General features: G+C 34.7%; 1 protein-coding gene across 1 annotated transcript; it reads left to right on the forward strand.

Moving 5' to 3' along the window:
* The first annotated feature begins 18,088 nt into the window (after positions 1–18,088).
* LOC108371495 (uncharacterized) lies at positions 18,089–21,117 on the forward strand. Its single transcript, XM_017627075.1, has 2 exons — positions 18,089–20,636; positions 20,932–21,117. Exons 1-2 carry the CDS (start codon positions 18,735–18,737, stop codon positions 21,115–21,117), a joined length of 2,088 nt encoding a protein of 695 aa, XP_017482564.1. The 5' UTR covers positions 18,089–18,734.
* Positions 21,118–21,838: the final 721 nt, after the last annotated feature.

Here is a 21,838-nt window from a genome sequence, read left to right on the forward strand (position 1 = left end):
GAAACTGTTTTTCGTATCGATCCTAAAGTGTGTTGCTTGTGTATGTACGTACATGCATGCATGACTCGTGTGAGGTACAAGTGCTTGATTGTGACTGCATTTATTTATTCATTCTGAACGTTTGGAATAATTTTTTTTGTTTATTTATTCTTTAGAACGTTCCTGATGATATGTTGTCGTATATTTTAAACGCATTATGCTTATTTCGGCTGTGAAATGGAATTATCCGGAATGTATAAAGAAACGCAGCCTGTATCAACTTATTCGAATCGATACAAAAATTTGTTGCGTGTATACATATGTATATGTATGTACATGTATGCATATGGAAGAACGAACAGTTCCTTACGCTGCAAAATTTGNATGTATCTACATGTATGCATATGGAAGAACGAACAGTTCCTTACGCTGCAAAATTTGCTGCGATGATTCTTGTAAAAGTAACGAGTAAAGTAACGATACGAAAGTTACGGGTGTTGATTGGATTAGTAACGAATACATACGGGTATCCGAAATTTAGTTACTTTTACAGCTCTACTGCAGACAAGCGAAAAAATCAATTGAACAATCTACAAGTTTGTTGAAAAAAGGAAACTTTAAGAGCAACCATAAACTATAGGACTTCCACAATATTTGCTTGTTTATATGATTTAGGTTTCTGGTTTGATTCTCTAATATAAAAACCAAACTGTTTTCCTAATCCTTGAATTCGTAAGGAGCATTCGTATTNGGTAGACCAGCGAAAAAATCAATTGAACAATCTACAAGTTTGTTGAAAAAAGGAAACTTTAAGAGCAACCATAAACTATAGGACTTCCACAATATTTGCTTGTTTATATGATTTAGGNTGCAGACAAGCGAAAAAATCAATTGAACAATCTACAAGTTTGTTGAAAAAAGGAAACTTTAAGAGCAACCATAAACTATAGGACTTCCACAATATTTGCTTGTTTATATGATTTAGGTTTCTGGTTTGATTCTCTAATATAAAAACCAAACTGTTTTCCTAATCCTTGAATTCGTAAGGAGCATTCGTATTATCTGACTAGTGTGCTTTGTTACACTTGGTGGTCGATACGCGGGCTCTTGCGCTTTAAGTAAAAGGATAGTATTTTAAGGCTTGTAATTGACCTTATAAAACAACATCTTATCAGTATTACAAAAGGATTGAATGAATATAAATATTTCGACCCGCCCTAATACATATACAAAGAAGACCTACCAATTTCACGCAGCAGGACCATAGTTTGCCTAGCAGCGTCCGCAGTCGCTTCATCTTTTTGGAACCACACATTACGATGCTGCTCCGCCGTTGGCCGCAAAAAGTGTTCAATCATTGTTCTGTAAGAAGCAGGGACCGTAACAGTCACAACTTTTATTAAAAAAATCACTCTTTAACAATTATTTTTTGACTTTTATTTAATTACTCCTTGAATAAAAGTTATTTCTGATTTTTATTTTATAAATCCAAAATAATTACTTTTGATTTTTATCTAAATAATCTGCAAATAACAGTTATTTTTGATTTTTNAAGTTATTTCTGATTTTTATTTTATAAATCCAAAATAATTATTTTTGATTTTTATCTAAATAATCTGCAAATAACAGTTATTTTTGATTTTTAAATTATGCTTTATTTTAATCTTTTGTTACCAATTATTATTTTCCTAGTCCTAAATTAACATAATATTACTATTACAATACAATCAAATTACCTTTATTTTCCCCATACAAAATCGACCCAGCCTAATATGTATGTACACACTTTTTGTTACGTGAACCAAGTTTGGTAGAAATCGATAATGCGGTTACCGAGAAAGACCTTTGTAGTCATAAAGAGGGCGATGCCACGCCCAATTCCTAAAAGTCTCTAACAGTCTTATTTCTTGCAAAGAGATTGTTGTAAATATTAACTTGGAGCAAATTACCGTCCTCAGTTATTGAAATATCAGAGTTTTCGTATTTCTCAAATTTCCCGTTATACGGGAAGCTGGTGTAATTTTAGTCCGATTTGAATTATTTCAACGAATTGTTTTTCCGTACCAAGGGTATTAAGTAAACCGAGTTTGCTAGAAATTAAGAAATCAGTTACGGAGACACACATTGCGGTCATATTATATGTTTTATATTAATATTATTTTCTGCAAAGTGGTTATTGCAATCATCGATTTTTAGTGAATTAGCTTCAGTAGTTACTGATTTATCGCAGTTTTCGTGTTTGTGTAAATTACCGTTATATGGAAGGTGGGCGTGGTTATTGCTCGATTTCAAAAATTGTCAACAGATTTCCTAGCTGGGCCTTAACCAAGGCCCGTACCAAGATTTCCCGAAAATTTGCAAAAATTTCACAATATTTACTAAAATATAGCTTTTGCATTTTTTCGGAAATACCGTTACAGTCCGATTTCGGCCATTTTAAATACCAACTTACCTTCGATAAACGGAGGCCTACATATTTATTAAATTTCGTTGAGATATCTCAACAGACATGGCTTAATCGACTTTTCTTTTCATTCTGAGCATTGATGTATGCATTTGTCTATATCTATCTCGATTCCTATAGGCTGCGCCAAACAACCGTTATGTGAGCAATGTTATAATGCTCTTGTGCACAAGTGCGCTCGGGTATAAAAAATAGACCAAACTAGAACATTTTTAACCCTGGAATCTCATCGTTATTTTTATAACGCAAAGGTCATCCTTCGTCGACTCGACGACGGCATTTCTAAAAGGCGTTATTAAATTAACCTGTGTATAAAAATGCACAAAAATTATTATTTTCACATTGTTTTTATTTTTATTTTTTTAAATAAAACAATAACAAGTAGTTTTTCTTTAGACTTTTGATTGTAAATCAAGATTTCACAGCTCTGATTCATTTGGCTTTTTGTACAAAACAATAATTAGAAAAAAAAACAACTTAAAGTACATATAATTCATTTAAAGTGTTTTTTTCTTAAAAATAATACTATGAACTAAAAAAGAAACAAGTTTCCAGGTATGACAGTTCTCATTTTGTGCAAGAGGCGCAAAGCTCTATTTTATGCTCTCCACAGAGACTTTTTTGGCACAGGATGATTTATTATTCGTCGCTTAGAAGGGGGACAAATGGCGCGATTTTTTTTCTTCGTCGCTATAATTTTTGGTGGCACTCATCGTGTATTATAACTGCACAAGTAAAATATATAAATAAATAAAAATAAAAAACTTCATAAAATTATTTTGAAACGTAAAACATACACAAAGTTCATCCTTCGTCGTTTTGACTACGCACATTTACAAAATAAGTACTTACACGAAGCGCATGAATCTAAGTAACAGCACACATCAACAGCACAACACCGACTAGCGCTGTCATGGTTGCCACTCGCCAACATTTTTTTTCTACCAAAATCTCTTCAGAAATGTTACCAAAATTTACCAAATCTTCACTACCAAAACCTTCACTTCTTCAGTGAGAAAAAAAGATGCTGAATAACACTGCTATATTTCATAACAAATATGTATATACTTACAGCCCGGTTCTGTGCACTTAACAAATTCAAATATTTTTATAATTTGTCAATTTTTGATTATTTATCAAGAACTCCCAGTACTAGCACAGAAGCTTAAATCTATTTTATTTATAAATTATCAAGGTTGAAAATGCTATTGACAATTATAATAATTTATTTATTAGAAAATATTTTTCTATCAATTAATTATTGCATGTGCCGTTATTCACATTTTCGTTGTTGGTGTTTCCGACAGGGTAGGAGTATGATATAATATGGAACGACTTTCCATCATCCCTTGTCAAATTTGGTTTGGAGACAAACCGGTTTCGGCGTTGTGCCATATTCAGTGTAATTTTTCGTTCGGAATGTGCCGATAGGTGGACCTGCGACTCACGGAATAATAGCACCGATAGTAGAAATATATGTCGGTAGGTGTCGAAATAAATGTCGGTAGACAACTTTCTTGTGTCGTCGCTCGAGCAATTCAGACGTGTGATTTAACTTCTCTTAAACTACCTGGTGTTGTTTTTGCTTTTAACAATAGTAAATAGCGCCTACGAAGGCAACAAAACTTTGTGATTGAATTACAATAACAAAGCATACATACGTGCCAATTGTACCGCAATCCTTTCAGTTACTTCTAAACAACAAAACACTTTACAAATTTAATTTGTGAACCGAACTAATTTGTGATATATTTCCAATTGCAATAAGTAAATTTAAACGTTACAATAATGACTGAGCCACCTGACATTTGGAATCGTAGCTTCAACCGAGAACATTCTAAATTTCTAGTTATCACTAGAAATGATAATCAAAAATTTACTAACGTGTCTCCATTTATAATTAAAAAATCGATTGATCACACATGTAATGGTGAAGTGGAACTAGTGAACTTAAAACACAGAATGTTCATGAAGTAAAGAAAATACTAAAAAAAGTTGACAGTGAATTAAATGAAACAGGTCTTATTATCCTAACCTTTGTTTCTCACACATTACCGGAATATAAAAATATAGGTTATGAGCGAACAAAAGTGAGACCATACATACCACTCCCTTTGCGTTGTAATAACTGTTTTCATTTTGGACATATATCAAAAACATGTGCTAATAAAAAACTATGCGGAAATTGTTGTGAAGATTTTCATCTCGACCCAGACAAAAAAGAACTTTGCCTTTTGAGTAAATCATGCATCAACTGTAAGTACTTTAACATATCTGATTACCAACTTCACAGCGCCTACAAAAATCCTGTCCTGTATTTATTAAACAAAAGGAAATACAGGCTATTAAAACGTTAAACAAGACGGATCACAAAACTGCAGTAGGAATCTACAACAAAAACCATCAACATAAAGACACTCTCTACTCCGCTACTCTTAAATACCACCCAACTTTTCCATGCGATAGCCATACCAATGCTACTATCTCTGACACACAAACAACAATGCAAGGAGGAGAGAGACAGATTACCTGATATGATGACACTATATCGGATTCAAATGATACTGAAGCCACTTTGGCTGATTCCAGTGCAATCACAGCTAGCACTTCAGCGAGTTCGCTGAAAAAACTAACTGGGAAGAAATCAACGGTTTATCCAAGAAATTTATCAAATAGACAAAAAACAAAATTAAAAATTTCAGAAAAACTTAAGCATAAGAAACAAAAAACTAGTCAAGACATTACTGATGAAGTTGTTAATTCTATGTGCACTGATGAAACGTTTAGTTTCTCAAATTTTTAAATTTATACTATGACTTTTCACTTTATTTGCTAATAAATAAATATAAACCTAAAATTATAGCGTTACAAGAGACACATTTATCACCTAACACAAGTTTTCCAATACCAAACAATTATCAACAACTTTCAACTAGTTTCAGTAGTACTTCAAACGGCGTTGCTTTATTAATTCAAAATTCAATTCAGTTTAAACAGTTACACCTAAACAATCATTTTGCTGCTGTAGGAGCAGAAATACATTCAAAATTAAAATTTAATTTAATCAATGCATATATTGCTCCCAAACAAAAATTTTCTTCCAGTAACTTGTCCCCAGTTTTACAACCTGCTAACTCTTCTACACTTATATTGGGCGACTTTAATAGTTGGCACAATAGTTGGGGCTCTCCTAAAAATAACTCCAGGGGTAACAAGCTTGGGAAATTCATCCAACAGAACAACTTTATTTTACTAAATAACGGACAACCAACTCATTTCACCACTCATCATACATTCACCCATATTGACATTTCTTTTGCTACTCCAGATATACATCTTGGCGCAAAGTGGTCAGTTGAAAAAGACTTACATGGTAGCGACCACCATCCAATAGTAATTAATTTATTTGACACAAATCAAGTAAATCAATTTAAACTACTGCCAAAATTTAAGACCAAATTAGCAAATTGGTCCCTTTTTGAAAAAAGTTCTGATTTCTTTAACAACTCAAGACCACCCAGTTCTAATATAAATAAGGAAGCTGCAAACTTATATAAAATTTTACTTTAAAGTGCTTATAAGTCAATATCTTTGAACAAACCTATTTCTAGTAGACACAACGTCCCTTGGTGGAATAAAGAGCTGCAAATTCTTCGGAATGATAAAATTAAATGTTGGCGAATTCTCAAACGAAACATAACTAATGATTCCATAATTAATTATAAAAAAGCCAATGCGAGGTTTCGAAGGGAACTTAAGTCTGCCAAACAGCAAAGTACGGTTGAATTCGCTTCCGAAATTGAGCCGAGGACTCCACTAAACAAAGTGTGGTATAACATAAGAAGGTATTGTGGACTCAATCCACAAAAAGATCTTCACTGTATAAAAATCAATAACAATTCCGTAAATATTACTGATAAAACAGAAATAGTAGAGATCTTTGGTAAATATTGGTCTCGGGAATCTGAAGACAATAAGTTCACTTCATCCTTTCGTGCAGCCAAAAACAAAGCTCTTAGTCTTCCACCAAATTGCACACCTAACTCATACGCTTTAAAAATTGAAGACAAAATAGGTTTTATTGAGTTCAATAGTGCCTTAAATAGCCTAAAAGGGCATACTCCTGGCCATGGCAAATTTAACTACCAGATGATAAAAAATTCTTCTATTAACTTAAAATATCGTATAATTAATCATTACAATAATATATTTAACAATTACCCACCTCAGTCTTATAAAATCAGTACTGTTCTTCCAATTGCAAAACCAACTTTGGACAAAACTGATATTTTAAACTATAGACCTATCTCTTTAAATTCTTGTTACTCCAAAGTCATGGATAAAATAATTGCAAATAGGTTGTGGTAGTTTATTATAAATAACAACCTTATTAATAAAAACCAGGTTGGTTTTGTAAAAGGGAAATCAGTTACGGATAGTCTACTATATGTAGACTACCTGATAACTAAATCTCTTAGCAAAAAAGACATTTATCTGTTCTTTCGCTAGATTTGGCCAAAGCATTTGATAAAATTGGGATACACTCTATCATTGATCAATTGGTTGACTGGGGTCTTGGTCCTAAAATTATCAATTACATTAAAAACCTTATGTCTAATCGCAAAATAAAAGTTCGCTTAGGTGCAACTTACTCTCAAGAATATCCTTTATATAATGGCATTCCACAGGGATCACCAATTTCAGTAGTTTTATTTCTAATTGCATTCAACAAACTTTCTGATACCATTTCCCTTCACAAAAATATTAAATTTTCAGCCTACGCTGATGACCATCACTTATTCGTCGACCTTAAAAAAAATAAAAACATAAATTTTGACTTAACGAACTTATTTAAAAACATTCAAAATTGGTGTGACTATTCAGGAGCCTGCCTCTCACCTACTAAATGCAAATAACNCCGTCGACCTTAAAAAAAATAAAAACATAAATTTTGACTTAACGAACTTATTTGAAAACATTCAAAATTGGTGTGACTATTCAGGAGCCTGCCTCTCACCTACTAAATGCAAATAACTTCACATATGCAAAAAAAGAAATTGTAAATGCACTTTAATTACGAATTCATATAATTTTTCAGTTGTTAATAACTTAAAAATACTTGGCATTAATTTAAATAGTAAATATTCATGGAACTTTCATATTAAAGAACTTTCTTTATCTCTATCCCAATCGCTTAATGTAATTAAATGTATTTCCAGTAAGAAACTGAATTGTAGCACTCAAACTATAATTAACGTCTTAAAAGCATTATTGGTATCAAAAATTGATTATGGGTTATTCTTATATGGATCTGCGGCCAACACACATCTTAAAAAAACTTAAATGTATACTTAATTCTGCCGTAAGAACTGCCCTTGGCCCCATTAATGATATGTTATTTGAAGCAAACATTATTCTAATTGAGATGAAGTACAACATTTTACTTACAAATCTTTGCACAACATTTATTAATTCATCTCACACAGTCCTCAAAAATATCAATCCAAAAGTTGCAAATCAAAGATCACTCCGTAATCCGTAAGTCAACTTTTTACTGCCAAAAGCTTCNATCTTAAAAGCATTATTGGTATCAAAAATTGATTATGGGTTATTCGTATATGGATCTGCGGCCAACACACATCTTAAAAAACTTAAATGTATGCTTAATTCTGCCGTAAGAACGGCCCCATAATGATATGTTATTTGAAGCAAACATTATTCCAATTGAGATAAAGTACAACATTTTACTTACAAATCTTTGCACAACATTTATTAATTCGTCTCACACAGTCCTCAAAAATATCAATCCAAAAGTTGCAAATCAAGTTCCTCGCAAAGATCACTCCGTAATCCGTAAGTCAACTTTTTACTGCCAAAAGCTTCAACTACCTATTTGTCCAACAAAAAAAATTGGTGGAAAATTACCACCGTGGCTTCTTGATAGTTCTACAATCGACAATAGTCTTGCTAAACATAAGAAAATTAATACTCCGCATCAGGTCTATCATACAGAATTTATGTTACTTAAAGCCCAGCTTAAAAACTACAATTTTATTTATTTATTTATTTGTACGGACGGCTCTCAACACCATCATACAACTAGCTATGCCATTACCTCTGAAACAGAAATCTTTAAGGTATCTATAATCCCTGAATATTCGTCCGTCTTCTCCGCTGAAATNATACGGACGGCTCTCAACACCATCATACAACTAGCTATGCCATTACCTCTGAAACAGAAATTTTTAAGGTATCTATAATCCCTGAATATTCGTCCGTCTTCTCCGCTGAAATAATAGCAATATTTGAAGCGATTAAACTATCTCTCAAAAAAAGAGGAAAATTTTGTATATGTACTGATTCATTTTCAGCCCTTAATGCCATATCAAATATCTTAAATAATTCATACTATCCATCGGTAATTAGAAATTTATTAACAAACTGCTCTGGGTTCCGGGTCACAAAGGAATAAAGGGAAACGAATTTGCCGACCAAGCTGCAAAACAAGCAACATCTTCTCCAGTCACGTCCTCAATTAATTTAAATAAAGCTGATATATCTAAATTTATTAATGTTTCATTCGCCAAAATTCCTTAAAATATATAAACTACTGTATCAGATATAATACCTACTTTGTACACACTTATATCTACGTTAGCTTAAATAAAAATATTATTTAGTCATATAATTGATTTTCATAAAAGTAAATTTATTCCTACTAATTAGTACATAAGCTTACACAAGAGATTTATCTGAAGGCCTAAGTAGCCATGGCTTCTTTGTTATATGTAGCTTTAAGTTTTAGACTTAAGTGTACATAATATTATAAATAAATAAATAAATGTCGGTAGATGGGTCTGGTAAAAAGCACGCGACATTTTTTTTTTCAAAACGATCTATGGACCTTACCAAAAATTGCCAGAGGGCCAATATTAAAATATGAGAGGGTAGAATTCAAAATTTATCGCAAAAATTCGAAAGTTGTTTTAAAAGTGCAGCCCTTGGTGCTGCCACTGTTATTAAAATATTTCCAGTATTCGAATATGCGATGACTCTAATTTAATAGAAGTAATTTTGTAAAAGTGTCAGTAGTGCTGCAACTGAAACTCGAGGGGTTTTTATAATTACGCATATTCGAAACAAAATTCATTTCTTTCTAGTAATGCAAATAGATGTTTAGTTGCAAAAGTTACCAAGTTACCAAACCGTTTAAAAGTTACCAATTTTGGTAGAAAGTTACCAATTGTGGCAACCATGAGCGCTGTACGAAAAATTACCACTATACAAACAACGCGATAACGGTAAAATAAAAACTCGCGTCGTCGAAAAGACGAACCATGACCTTCCAGGGTTAACGAGCGCCTACCTCTGTATAAAATTATGTGAATTTATGTTTGCATATTTAATGATATCAGAAGCTTACAAAGTAATATACATATACATACATATAATAAAATTGGGTTCTAGAAGTATTTATCTTGAAGTCATAGTAACGGTTACCCATTAAGCATTTTTTATGAAGTGCCTTTGGAGTAATACTTATAGTGTAAATCGGTTTCGTAGACACGGTGACGCCAATGCGTTAGCAGCTACTTAATCTCCTTGAATGTAAAAATAAGTATTCTTTTACATTCACTTTTACTTCATGAAAATCTCATTTTCTTCGTCAGATTTGAATTCAAAATAGAAGAACCTTGAATTTATTTTCAGCCGTATAAATCGCCAATGAGCTCTCGCTTCAATATTTTTAAAAATGTATTTCGGTGGGTATTGTGCAAGTGCATTGCAACATAGTACACATTCATTTGTGCGTCATTTTAATTGGCATCTAGAACATGTTTACTGAAGTCAATGTAAATTTAAGCGACGCATTAAGGCGCCAATTCCATTTTTTTGGCACGAACTTCGCTCATATATTTCTTATATGTACATATCTGTGATCGTATGGAATAGTTTCTTATGTCGCAAAGCTGGCTTTAGTATAATGCGTCTTTAATCGACAAGTAATTTTTTGATGAAACTTAATTAGAATATTGACTTGCTAGTATCTATACTATATATAATACGCGTAGGGACTTTTTTGTCCAGGGCAAAAGATTTGCATCGTTCGCTCGATTTTAAAGAATGGGGTGGCAAATTAATGCGCTTCGCCTGTAGATGTGCAAACTGGTTTTATTTTTTTTCAAGTCTCCACCTGTTGAACAATTAGATTCCAAATATTTAGTAATCAATGTTCTCATATCCGCACCGTTGGTTCGATTTTCCAAAGTCAGGTGTCAAATTAAAAGGCTTGCTCTGCAAATGTGCAATAAGGTTTTACTTTTTTGAAAAGAGCTGCCACCTTCTAAAAAATTATATTTAAATTATTTATTGAAATAAATAAATCATTACAACTCAGGTATTAATCGAAAAGGTTTTCAAAAGCTTTCTTTATTAAATTAATTATAGGAGGGTTTTAAGCTTACGGTGGTAGATGTGGTAGTAACGCAATTTAGCAAAAAATGTGGTAGATCTACCACAAAAGTGGTATAGTCCGCACACTGTTCGTATGGAATAGTAGCTTATGTCGAAAGGCTGGCTGGGTAAAAGAAATTTGTCTTACGATAGGGGTGCCAAACCAAAGCGGTTTCAGAAGGAAGTAGTTTGAAAATATTTTGAAGAGGGTTGCCACCTGCTTGAAATGTCGAATTCAGTTAACTTATACACAAGTTATATGAAATATCAAAATATGGATGTCAAAAGAGAGTGTTTAGAAATCTTTACTTTGAACAGCAAAAATATTTTTGAGGTGTTGGAAGAGGGTAGCCACCTGTTTAAAAAGTTGAAATCAAATTAGCAAGATAAGTGAATTTTTAAAATATGGGCAGGAGTTTGAGTATGGAAAGGAGTTTGAAAAATCTTTATTTCTTAACTATACTTAGCGAGGTTACAATACATTTAAAAAGTCAAATTGAACTTAATTCTTCAGTTAATTAATAATATACATCGCAATGTCAGATGAAAGAGAGTTAACAAGGTTTTAGCTTGAAAATTCTTTTGGAACAAGTTGGATTAATTACTAAAAGGTAAGTATCAATCGAAATGGGTTTGAAAAGGCTTTATTTCTGACCTTTATTAAGGAGAGTTGCCACGTGTTTCAACAATCAAATTCAAATTCAAACTTAGTTCATCAGTTGGTTGAAATACAAGTGTATCACAATGGCAGACCAAAGAGATTTTAGAAGATTTAAGTTCGAAAATGCTTTTGAAGAGGGTTTGCCACCTGATGAAAAGTCGAATTTAGTTAACTTATACATCAATTTTGGAAAATATTCAGATATGGATGTCAATAAAAAGAGATTTATGAAAGTTTTAGGTAGAAATAATCATTCATTAGGCTTCCCACCTTATCGAAAAGTCATATCGATCTAAATAAGTACATATGTATGTATATTATAAGAGAATGCATTTTTTGCGATAGTCATATAATTTGCACAGTTTTTTTCGAATGGGAGGTCGAATTAAAGACCTTGGCGTGTAATTTTATTTTTTTAATTAAGTACTTTTTTTCGGCTTGAAGTGATTAGAAATTTGATGAAATTAAAAACCTGCACTATGCGACACCTCTTCCCACTCAGAAATGGCTGTACTGTACATTAAACACTTTACTTTACATAAAATACGGCACTCAGATCGCTTATAACTCGGAGTAACATTTGGAATATTTTTTATGGTTTTGAAATTCAATTTTGGGCGGTGTACCACCGTAAGCTTAAAACCTACCACATTTTACAGTTTTGCTTATTTCANTTTTTGAAATTCAATTTTGGGCGTGTATGCTGCGAGAGCTGCATTATACTAAAGCCAACCTTCCGACATAAGCTACTATTCCATACGAACAGTGTGCGGACTATACCACTTTTGTGGTAGATCTACCACATTTTTTGCTAAATTGCGTTACTACCACATCTACCACCGTAAGCTTAAAACCTACCACATTTTACAGTTTTGCTTATTTCACAATGTGGATGGTTTCCTATCCCTAATTTTCTCTTACTTTTATGTACTATCTTGAATTAGACAATTGTGAATGCGACATTGGCTCAAATTTCCTGTTTCTTTTCAACATATGGCGAATTTGCTAGGTGCTAGGATCAGTGAATTGGTTTGATTCAGCTGCGAAATCAAAAGCTTTAGGCGGGAGTTCACAAAATGGACCAATTTGTCAAAACGAGGCGTGCCAACCAACCTGACGTGTGGGACATTTTAACTCGTTTTCGCATGAATTTTAAGTAATTTCTCTTTAACCGTTTCAAGGGCCTTATTTAAACGATGGGAAGCTTTCGTATTTGCAAAGTTAGGTTTAAAAAACAAAAACAATTTGGCTGTAATGGTTGGGACATCGAATAAGCATTTCTTTGAAAGCTGACAACTTCTCACCATAAATCTATTTTTGTAATAACTCAGCACTGTTGCTGACAACTTCTCACCATAAATCTATTTTTGTAATAACTCAGCACTGTTTTAAAGTCCATGAGGTTTACTTTCTTCGTGGATAGTTATTACACCAGTCAACAAGATTTTGGGATCTGACTTCTACATGTTAAATTTTAGTTTCTCCTACGCTAAAAATAAGGGAAAAAACTATTTTTTTGATCAAAGTTTGCTTTTATAAAAACTAGAGCAATTATTAAATTTTTACTGGAAAAATCATTAATTTAAATATTATTTTATAATTTTACTTTGAATTACGATTAGAAAAGTTTTTGCTGGATATCAGAGTCTTTTTTATTAAGATTTGTGATAAACAATAACATATAAATGTAAAATAACAAGAAATTATTGTATATTCGTATTTCTTATACTTATCGACGTAAATCAGACGAAAGCAAAGTTTTGGAACTAAAAATTAGAATTCAAGTGTTTTTAATGTTTGGAATGAGAATCTAAGCATGAGAGTAACTCAGCGATTTTTTTTGCATAACAAAAAATTACGTGTCTCTTTATTTGTCTTAAAAATATAAAAATCATATTAAACTTCATGATGCAATAAGGTGTTGGATGTTAGCAGCTTCTCGCTCTAATTCCGCCATATTGACTGCCTTAGGTGAAACAATGTCACTTCTTTAACAATTCTTTGCCTAATAATGTAGTTGAATGTTTTTTATTGTTTCTCGGTATACACATTTTGTTTTCTTAAAAAAGTATTATATCTTATTTTATTTCATTTCATTGCGAATATACTATAAATAAGCAAATTTTGTTTAGAAGAAAATATGAAATTTTATATTTTTTTTTTCTTCTTATTCCACTGAGCTAAGGCAGTATTGGCACCAATCTTTTGACTACAAAAAAAATTCCCCTTTTTTACAAATAGCTCAATATAAAAATGTACAAATCTGTTCAAATGTACCAATCGAGTGACGCTGCCTTAAAAATTTATGCAATAAAAAAAAATCAACAAATTTTCGTAAAAATTTCGAGGTTTTTAACTAAATTCTGAGTATACAGTTTTGTAGCCCATTGAGTTCTAGTAGAATAAAGTACAAGTTTAAAATGGCTAAGAATTTCGATTAATTATTTAGAATTTTTAAAAGGTTCGAAATTTGTACGAATATTTGTTGATTTTTTTTTTTAATATTGCACAAATTCGGAAACTTGGATTTACACGGGTTTTGTTAAAGAATGAACTCTATGTTTATAAAAAATATAACAAAAGTTCAATAACAACAAAAATAATACGTTAAAACTTGGCAAAAAGTGGTTCGGCTATAATTTTTTGACCACTGTGCGTATGGCTGCCAAGCTGCCAATCTGAAAAATAGCGGTACCATATATGGCAAAAGAACGATGCTGCTGGCGTATGTAGATGATATCGATATCGTAGGTCTGAAGTAAAGGGATGTAACCGCAGCACTCCACTCGTTTCGGGACTCACGTCACTGTTGGCAGATATAACTTTGAAGTAGTGAAGGACTTTGTCTACCTAGGATCCTGCATAAACACCACCAACAACGTTAGCCTGGAGATCAAGCAAAGTATAACTCTTGCCAACAGGTGCTACTTTGGGCTCGGTAGGCAATTGAAAAGCAGAGCCCTCTCTCGACGAACGAAAATCACGCTCTACAAATCTCTCATCATGCCCGTCCTTTTATATGGCGCAGAAACTTGGACGATGTCAAACAAAGATGAGAAGGCTTTGGGGGCTTTCGAGAGGACTATTCTACGCAAGATCTACGGCCCTGTTTTCGTGAACGACGGGTATCGGAGAAGATGGAATGACGAACTGTATGAATTTTTTTACGACATGGACATAATTAAGCGCATAAAAATACAGCGACTGTGCTGGCTTGGATATGTTGTACGCATGGATGACGACGCTCCGGTGAAAAGATCCTTGGACTCCGCACCCATGGGTGGACAACGAAAGCAAGGGCGCCTACGAACGCAATGGAAGAACCAAGTGCAAATTTGCACAGGAGAGAAGCAACTGGAGAAGCTTTTTGGTCTCGGCCCAAACCGACAAACGGTTGTAGTGCCAAATAAAAAGAAGATAATATATTTTTTGTATCTTTAATTGGACATGAACATTATATAGTATATTATGCTTAGCTGCACATCCTTCTTTGCACGAAAAACTTGTGCACTTAACCGAAAAAGACATTTAAGCGAATTTTCATTACTACTTCAATGAGGAATCTATCCGAATCCCTACGAAACCAAATAATGGAGAAGCACTTACCACGTAGAAATTACTGCAAGCGAAATTTTTACCGAATGGTATCTAATTATCTATATAACTAAGGCCCCTAAATACGGCCTTGGTACGTAGGTAGCTTTTTGCTTAGATTAGCATATAGGATCCTTTTTTACGGGAAGTGGACCAGGAACCGATCTGTTCGAAACAATCGTATTTATGGTCCGATTTGCTTAAAATTTAGTACCTAGGTAGCTTTTTGCTTAGATTAGCATAATGTTTGTTTTTTCCGTGGAGTGGACCAGAGACCGATCTATTCGAAAAAGTTTTATTTATCGTCCGATTTTCTTGAAATTTGGTACGTAGGTAGCCTTTTCCTAGATTAACAGGATCCATTTTTGCTTCTAAAATGTTCCGTTTTGTTTGAAATTTGGCGCGTAAGCAGCTTACTGCCTGGATTAACATGTAGGATATTTTTTTCTTATAGGTGAACCGGGGACCGATCTATTATATAGAATGATTGTTTTACAGTTCGAAATGTTTTAAGGTGCTGCAAAGCAAGCGGGTATTGGCTATTTATCGATATTTATTATCTGTACCAATTATATTAAGAGAAGTGCCACTTTTGTAAGAAGTGATCTCGCGAACGGCTGCATCGAATTTTTTGAAATAGGCTTTTTTGGTTATAGCCAGCGCATATTTCTGGAAGCATTTGTGGTAGAGTCCTGGAGCTTGGTATGAAGGTGTTCAAATCAATCCCATACTCTTAGAAAAAAGTCGGGCTATTGGTAAAGAGGGCGTGGCGCCTTCTAAATATACTATCTATAAATACACATATAGTTTGTGTCCTGGTTTAGGTTCACAACTTAAAACGCCAAGTGGCGCTGGAGCCAAATTACTAAAAATCGTATTTATGATCTGATCTGGCTAATACTCAAAATATGTATTTGTAACGTGAAGGTAAATATTTCTGCGAAAAAAATGGCTCGCCAGGTAGCTCTGGAGTCGAGTTATTGCTAAAAATTTGTATGAATTTGAAATGAAATTTGAATATGAAAAAATAGAAATAGCTCTAATCTGGCCACAACCACAGTCGTCGCGTAGCCCTGTCGTCGCCAAAATAATTATCTATATAAGAATACGTGGAAAAATAATTTGACAGCTGTGGTCCGTAGCTCGTCGTTTTCATTGTGTTCGGGTTATAACCATTGCGGTCCTTGCTTTACGGCGACTAAACAAAATAAAGACAATTCTTGATGAATGCCTACAAATTTCAATTGTAAGCCATTTATGGTATTTCGTTTGAAATAAGTTTATGTATATTGAATTTCTGTGGACCAACAATGCTCTCTCATTTTGAAATTGCCACTACCTTTTATATACAGATTCCGCAAGAACTTCTTCACGGACATAACGCTTTCGTTAGGTTATTTAAGACGGCAATAGAGGGATATGCTTTCTGACGACAACAAAAGCAAATGTGAATGTGAATTGTGGTGAATACTTTGTACCAAGTATTTGAATAAAGTATTAAAATTTTGGGTGGGATGAAGTTAGTCTTAATATATAAAAGTCCCGTGTCAATGTGTTCGTTTACGCTAATCTACGAAACCGCTTAACCGATTTTAATGAAATTTTGTGGGTGTGTATTGTTGGTTCCAACCTAAAAGATAGGATAGTTTTTTCATCGAAACTTTTTCTTCATATGGATAGCAACAAAATAATGTAGTATGTATTTATACATATAAACATGCGCATGGCCGATGTTTGAACCGTAACCAGAGATAATTTTTTTTCAAACGTAGTGAACAGTAATAACAATATTTTGTAAATTTCCATGGTGAAATAATAACAAGGTGTTGTCAGTCACTTAACCTCACTTTTTCGGCAGGTCTATTCCGGTCACGCATTTTAAAGTAGTAGAAAAGGTATTAATTATTTACTACTTTTAATACGTTGGTGCATTCTAATTTAAATTAAAGGTGGAAAAATGTATAATTACAGGTTTATAAGCCTGAATATATGTTTGTATCGGCAGCTCCACNACGTTGGTGCATTCTAATTTAAATTAAAGGTGGAAAAATGTATAATTACAGGTTTATAAGCCTGAATATATGTTTGTATCGGCAGCTCCACAGAGCTTGGACATATATTGTAACTTTAAAAAAGTAAAGGCGGTAAAATAAGGCAATTTCCTATATGACTGTAAATGATTTTTTAAATAGATTAAAACACATAAATAATATAAGCGAATTCCTAATTTAACCATGCTCAGTATTATGACAATGCGGCAATAATTATTTAATATAAAAAATCGCCTTTCCATACGATTTCCGTCATCCCCCTTCAAGTTTGATTTGGAAACAAATCGGTTTCGGTGTTGTGGCATCTTTAGTATAATTTTCCGTCCTCATCTCATCATCGCCGTTCCCATAAATATCTTCCCACCCTAACGGAAAAATTAACCAATACCAAAAACTACTTAGAATGTACATTAGAGTGGTCCAATTTTTGTATGGGGGAAAAAATTTCAACCTAAAAAACGGGGCAGGCACCCCGTTAGTTTTTGCTTTCGTTATTTGCAATAACTATACAAACTTTCAATTTTCTACTGCAACCAATGCAGGGTGTTCAATGACCTTGAAATGCGCTATTGGATCGCAGTGAAAGTGGTAAAAATATTGGCGATTTTTATAAAAAGCTACTGTTGCCATACCAACTGAAGCTTGTGATATTTTAATAGATAATTTAAATTTGAAATGTTCTTAGGTTACTTAACCAATTGTTTGATTAATATATGTACACCAATACTTCTAGAGCAAAATATGAGCATCCTCTGAATTTATATTAAGAAACGTAGGGTTTGGTACCAACACCTCTTTTGGCAAGAAGAAAAATTTTGGAAGGTGCCCCAAGTCCTATCTCGGGAAAAATTTTTTAGACGTATGTTCTTTGCTTTCACGTTTACTGTTTTTAACCGACTTCACAAAAGGGAGGAGGTTATGAATTCGTCGGAGTATTTTTTTTTTGTATGTTACCGCATAACTTTGCACCACGTTAAAATATGTATGTATATATTCTTTCCCAAAAACTGCGCTGACTTGCAAATACATATTTGAAATATTTTCACAACAAAAAATAAAGCGATGGTTCGCAGAAACAAAAATTCAAAATAAATTTCGAACACATAACCGCGCGGAATAACATAGAAACGTAAGAAAAAAATAAAACTTAACAGCAAATAAAACTTGAATAAAAACACTGCGTTTTCACCGACACGCCATTGAACAAGGTTAAATATTTGTATTGTACTTGCAAATGAAAGGGTGTGTGTATGTGAGAGTGGCACTTACGAAAGTTTTGCCAATTCTGTGACCTTCAGTAGCAAACGCAGTTTACCTCACAACAGGTGCCACACGTAGGAAAAAACAATTCTTGACAAACTCAAACTGTGGGTTTATGACAATTCGACAATCAAGTAAGCGTAAACAGTAACTAACACTGAATACCACTGGGCGAACTGCGAATAAACACCAGAGTTAACACGGACGTGTGCGCGAAGAATTGTCAAAAAAAATTTAGTGCTTTGAACTGGCGGTCACTACTGAGCGGGAAATGATGAAGCACGATACCAATAGCAATCCGATGTCAATAGGCGGCCCCAACCTGACAGGACAATCTTCGGGTACATTGTCATTGAAGCGTGGAGTCTTACGAAATCGCAGTGGTACCGAGGCGTCAGTTTGTGCGCGAAGTCCCATCACTAAGGCGTTTGATTTTCTTCCCTGGGGACGCAGCAAAAAAACTTCTACTGACAAAACACAAGCACAACAACAACAGCAAAAGTGTGAGACTAAGCAGCAACCATCAAATAGCAACGTTAGCACCAATACAAACTCAAATTCGAACACCTCATCTACAAATTCTGCGGATAAGAACACTAGCATACACTACCATCGCAATATTTTCCGCAGCGGTGGGGGACTTATACGTGACATACTTGGCGGCGACAAGCTAAATAAGGATAAATCCAACAACAGCCAACAAGAGTTGGCACTGAAGAAGTGCAACCAGCGCCCTAAGCCCAAGAAGGTGGTATCGCGCAACAAGAGCTTAGACATACATGAGCTCATCAACACGGTAGACAATGAACTGAGCGCAGAGAAGCAGAAGAATGGACACGGTCATTTTATGGACGATACCTTCATTGAAAATATAACACGAGCCAAGGAAGCCTACCGCCAGGCCATGAACGATGAAATGAGCGAAGGAAAACCCGAAGATTACAGATTTGTGGATGATACCGACGAAGGTGAGGGTGGTCGCCTTCAAACGGAGAAACCAGGTCAAAATCAGGACAGCGATGAGCATCTCAAGTGTATGTCTTCGAGCAGCGGTTTTGCTGGGTCATCACGACACATTCTGTTCAACGACGAGGATATTGTGTATCTGATAAAGAAAGAGCTTCCGGTTAAACGAGAAATGAGCAAAACTAAACGCAAATTATCCGCCAACCATTCGGCAATGAGTGACAAGGAACAGTATCAGCAATACGAGCGTTCTCGTGAACGTGACCGTGACCGTGACTGTGAGCGTGGCAGAGAACGGCATGAGCGCAGTGAAAGTGTGCTGCGGGCGCGTTTGAAATTCAAGAAATTGACACCGGAGGGCACGCCACTTCCGACGCACAGATCTCCCTCCGCACAAATGCTCAACAATCAGCTGGAAACCAATCAAAGCGACTACAATGGAGTTGAATATGACTTACCGAATACGCGAAATTATCAGTCGTCAAGATCAGTCATCGACAATTATGGCATAAGTCTTGTGGACAGTAATAAACGTGGAATTCTGCAGCGACAAAACACTTCGCCTGCACTGATTAGATTGGCTGGCGAAAGCGAAAATGCCAATGTAAGTGGAAAAGGAAATGAGGGTGTCTACGACGATGCCATGCGCTACAGTCCAGAAAATCGGCGACGACACCTGCAGCTATTTCAACGTGGCGAGCAGCGTGTGCAGCTCCAACGGCGGAAATCATTAACGGACTATGACAGCACTCGGTTAGGCAACTGCAGCTCTAATAGTAGTATGACAAGTGGCGGTGGCAGTGCTGGTACGCCCAGCATCGATCAACCGCGGCCCGAGAAGCCTCGCAAGAAACTCTCCTTCCGTGAGCCTGTGGCAGATAAACCGCGAATACGACGACGCAGCTCGCCTCTTCAACGTGCGGAAGGTGATGCCGCCAACAGCGAAGTGTACAGTAATGGTGCGATGAGCTCAGCTGGAGCGGCCGCAATGGAACTAGGCAATCGACTTGGTGTAGCGGATGCTGTAATAACGAATAAGAATGCGAACGAAGCGAGCTGCGATAATTTCAGTGTCAGCAGCAATAACACAGCTTTAATGGCATTAGCTGATAACCGCAATTATTCTGCACAAATTAATCAAAGTACACAGTTAGATGCAACAGCATGCTATTATGAGAATAATGAGAATTCAACAAAGGATTTTGAGGTGAGGCTTGTGATAGTTACTAATAGTGAAATTGTATATTCTGGAGCAGAGGAAGTGTAATTAGGATGCATCGTTAGTACAAGCAATGACATCAATTATTTTGGGGTAGAGATGAGCGTGAATTGTGTAATTTTATTTTGATATTTATTATATGTGTCCATTAGCTTGAGAGTAGTTCAATCGTTATAACACGACACATTTCAGTGACCTCAAAATTGCACATGCGAATATTCCTCAGTTAAACTGTATTTATTTATTTATTTAATTTTCTTTTCTCTCTTTTTTCATCTTTCAGTCACAGGCGATGCGGATTGTGCGCACTGTCGGTCAGGCCTTCGAAGTATGTCACAAGTTCAATCTTCATAAGAATTCCTTCGATCACAACGACGAACGCTCAGATGTCTCATCGGATTTGCTCGATATTGAACGCATTTCAGAACAGCCACTGTCCGATGACGAGTTGGACAAGAAAGGTAAGTGAAATCAAATCAAAGTTACGATTCCGTGCTAGGGTAAAGTCGCTCCAATCAATTTGATCACCTACTAGGAGGATGTTTCAACAATAATTTTTCCATCGCTGCCCTCTGAAAACATCTGATTCGGTTATCTGAGTTATAATATCCGCCTTCGATTCGCCAACACTTAGCGAGTGACGAAGCGAACGAAATTAATGAGGTACAGCTCAACTCAAGCGTCCAGAAATGTGCGAATCCAAGGCGGCTAATATAATATTCGTATAAAAGAGTTGTGAGGAAACCCTGATTTAACTTATCTATTTTAAAGGCTCCCGAAAATAAATATGAAAAACCTCGCCCACCTACTTGGTGAGCTGGTACAGTCATTTACGAAACTAATTTGTTTACGTACATTTTATGTAACACCCTCATATTGCAATATGTGACAATGAAAATGTATTTTTCGTGAGACGTTCCATAAATTGTTAGTCAACCTTACAAAAACTGTACCTCAGCATTTGCAAATTACTCTTAAAATCTGGGCTTTTGATCAAAAAACCGCCTTTTTGTAGCTTTTTGCAAGCCCGATATGCAGAAGATTTTATATGCCAACCAGAAAAACGCATTGGGGCGCTTATAATGGTGTAAAATTAACTAATATGTAACCAATGTACTTATTTAGACATTTATAACTATTAGTAAAACATGCTTAACATTAAGCGCTTAAATCTGTTTCTGATATTTTTT

The sequence above is a fragment of the Rhagoletis zephyria genome, unplaced genomic scaffold (genome assembly GCF_001687245.7).
Source record: "Rhagoletis zephyria isolate East Lansing unplaced genomic scaffold, Rhagoletis_zephyria_1.1 Rzeph_scaffold_05025, whole genome shotgun sequence".
Classification (NCBI taxonomy): Eukaryota; Metazoa; Arthropoda; class Insecta; order Diptera; family Tephritidae; genus Rhagoletis; species Rhagoletis zephyria.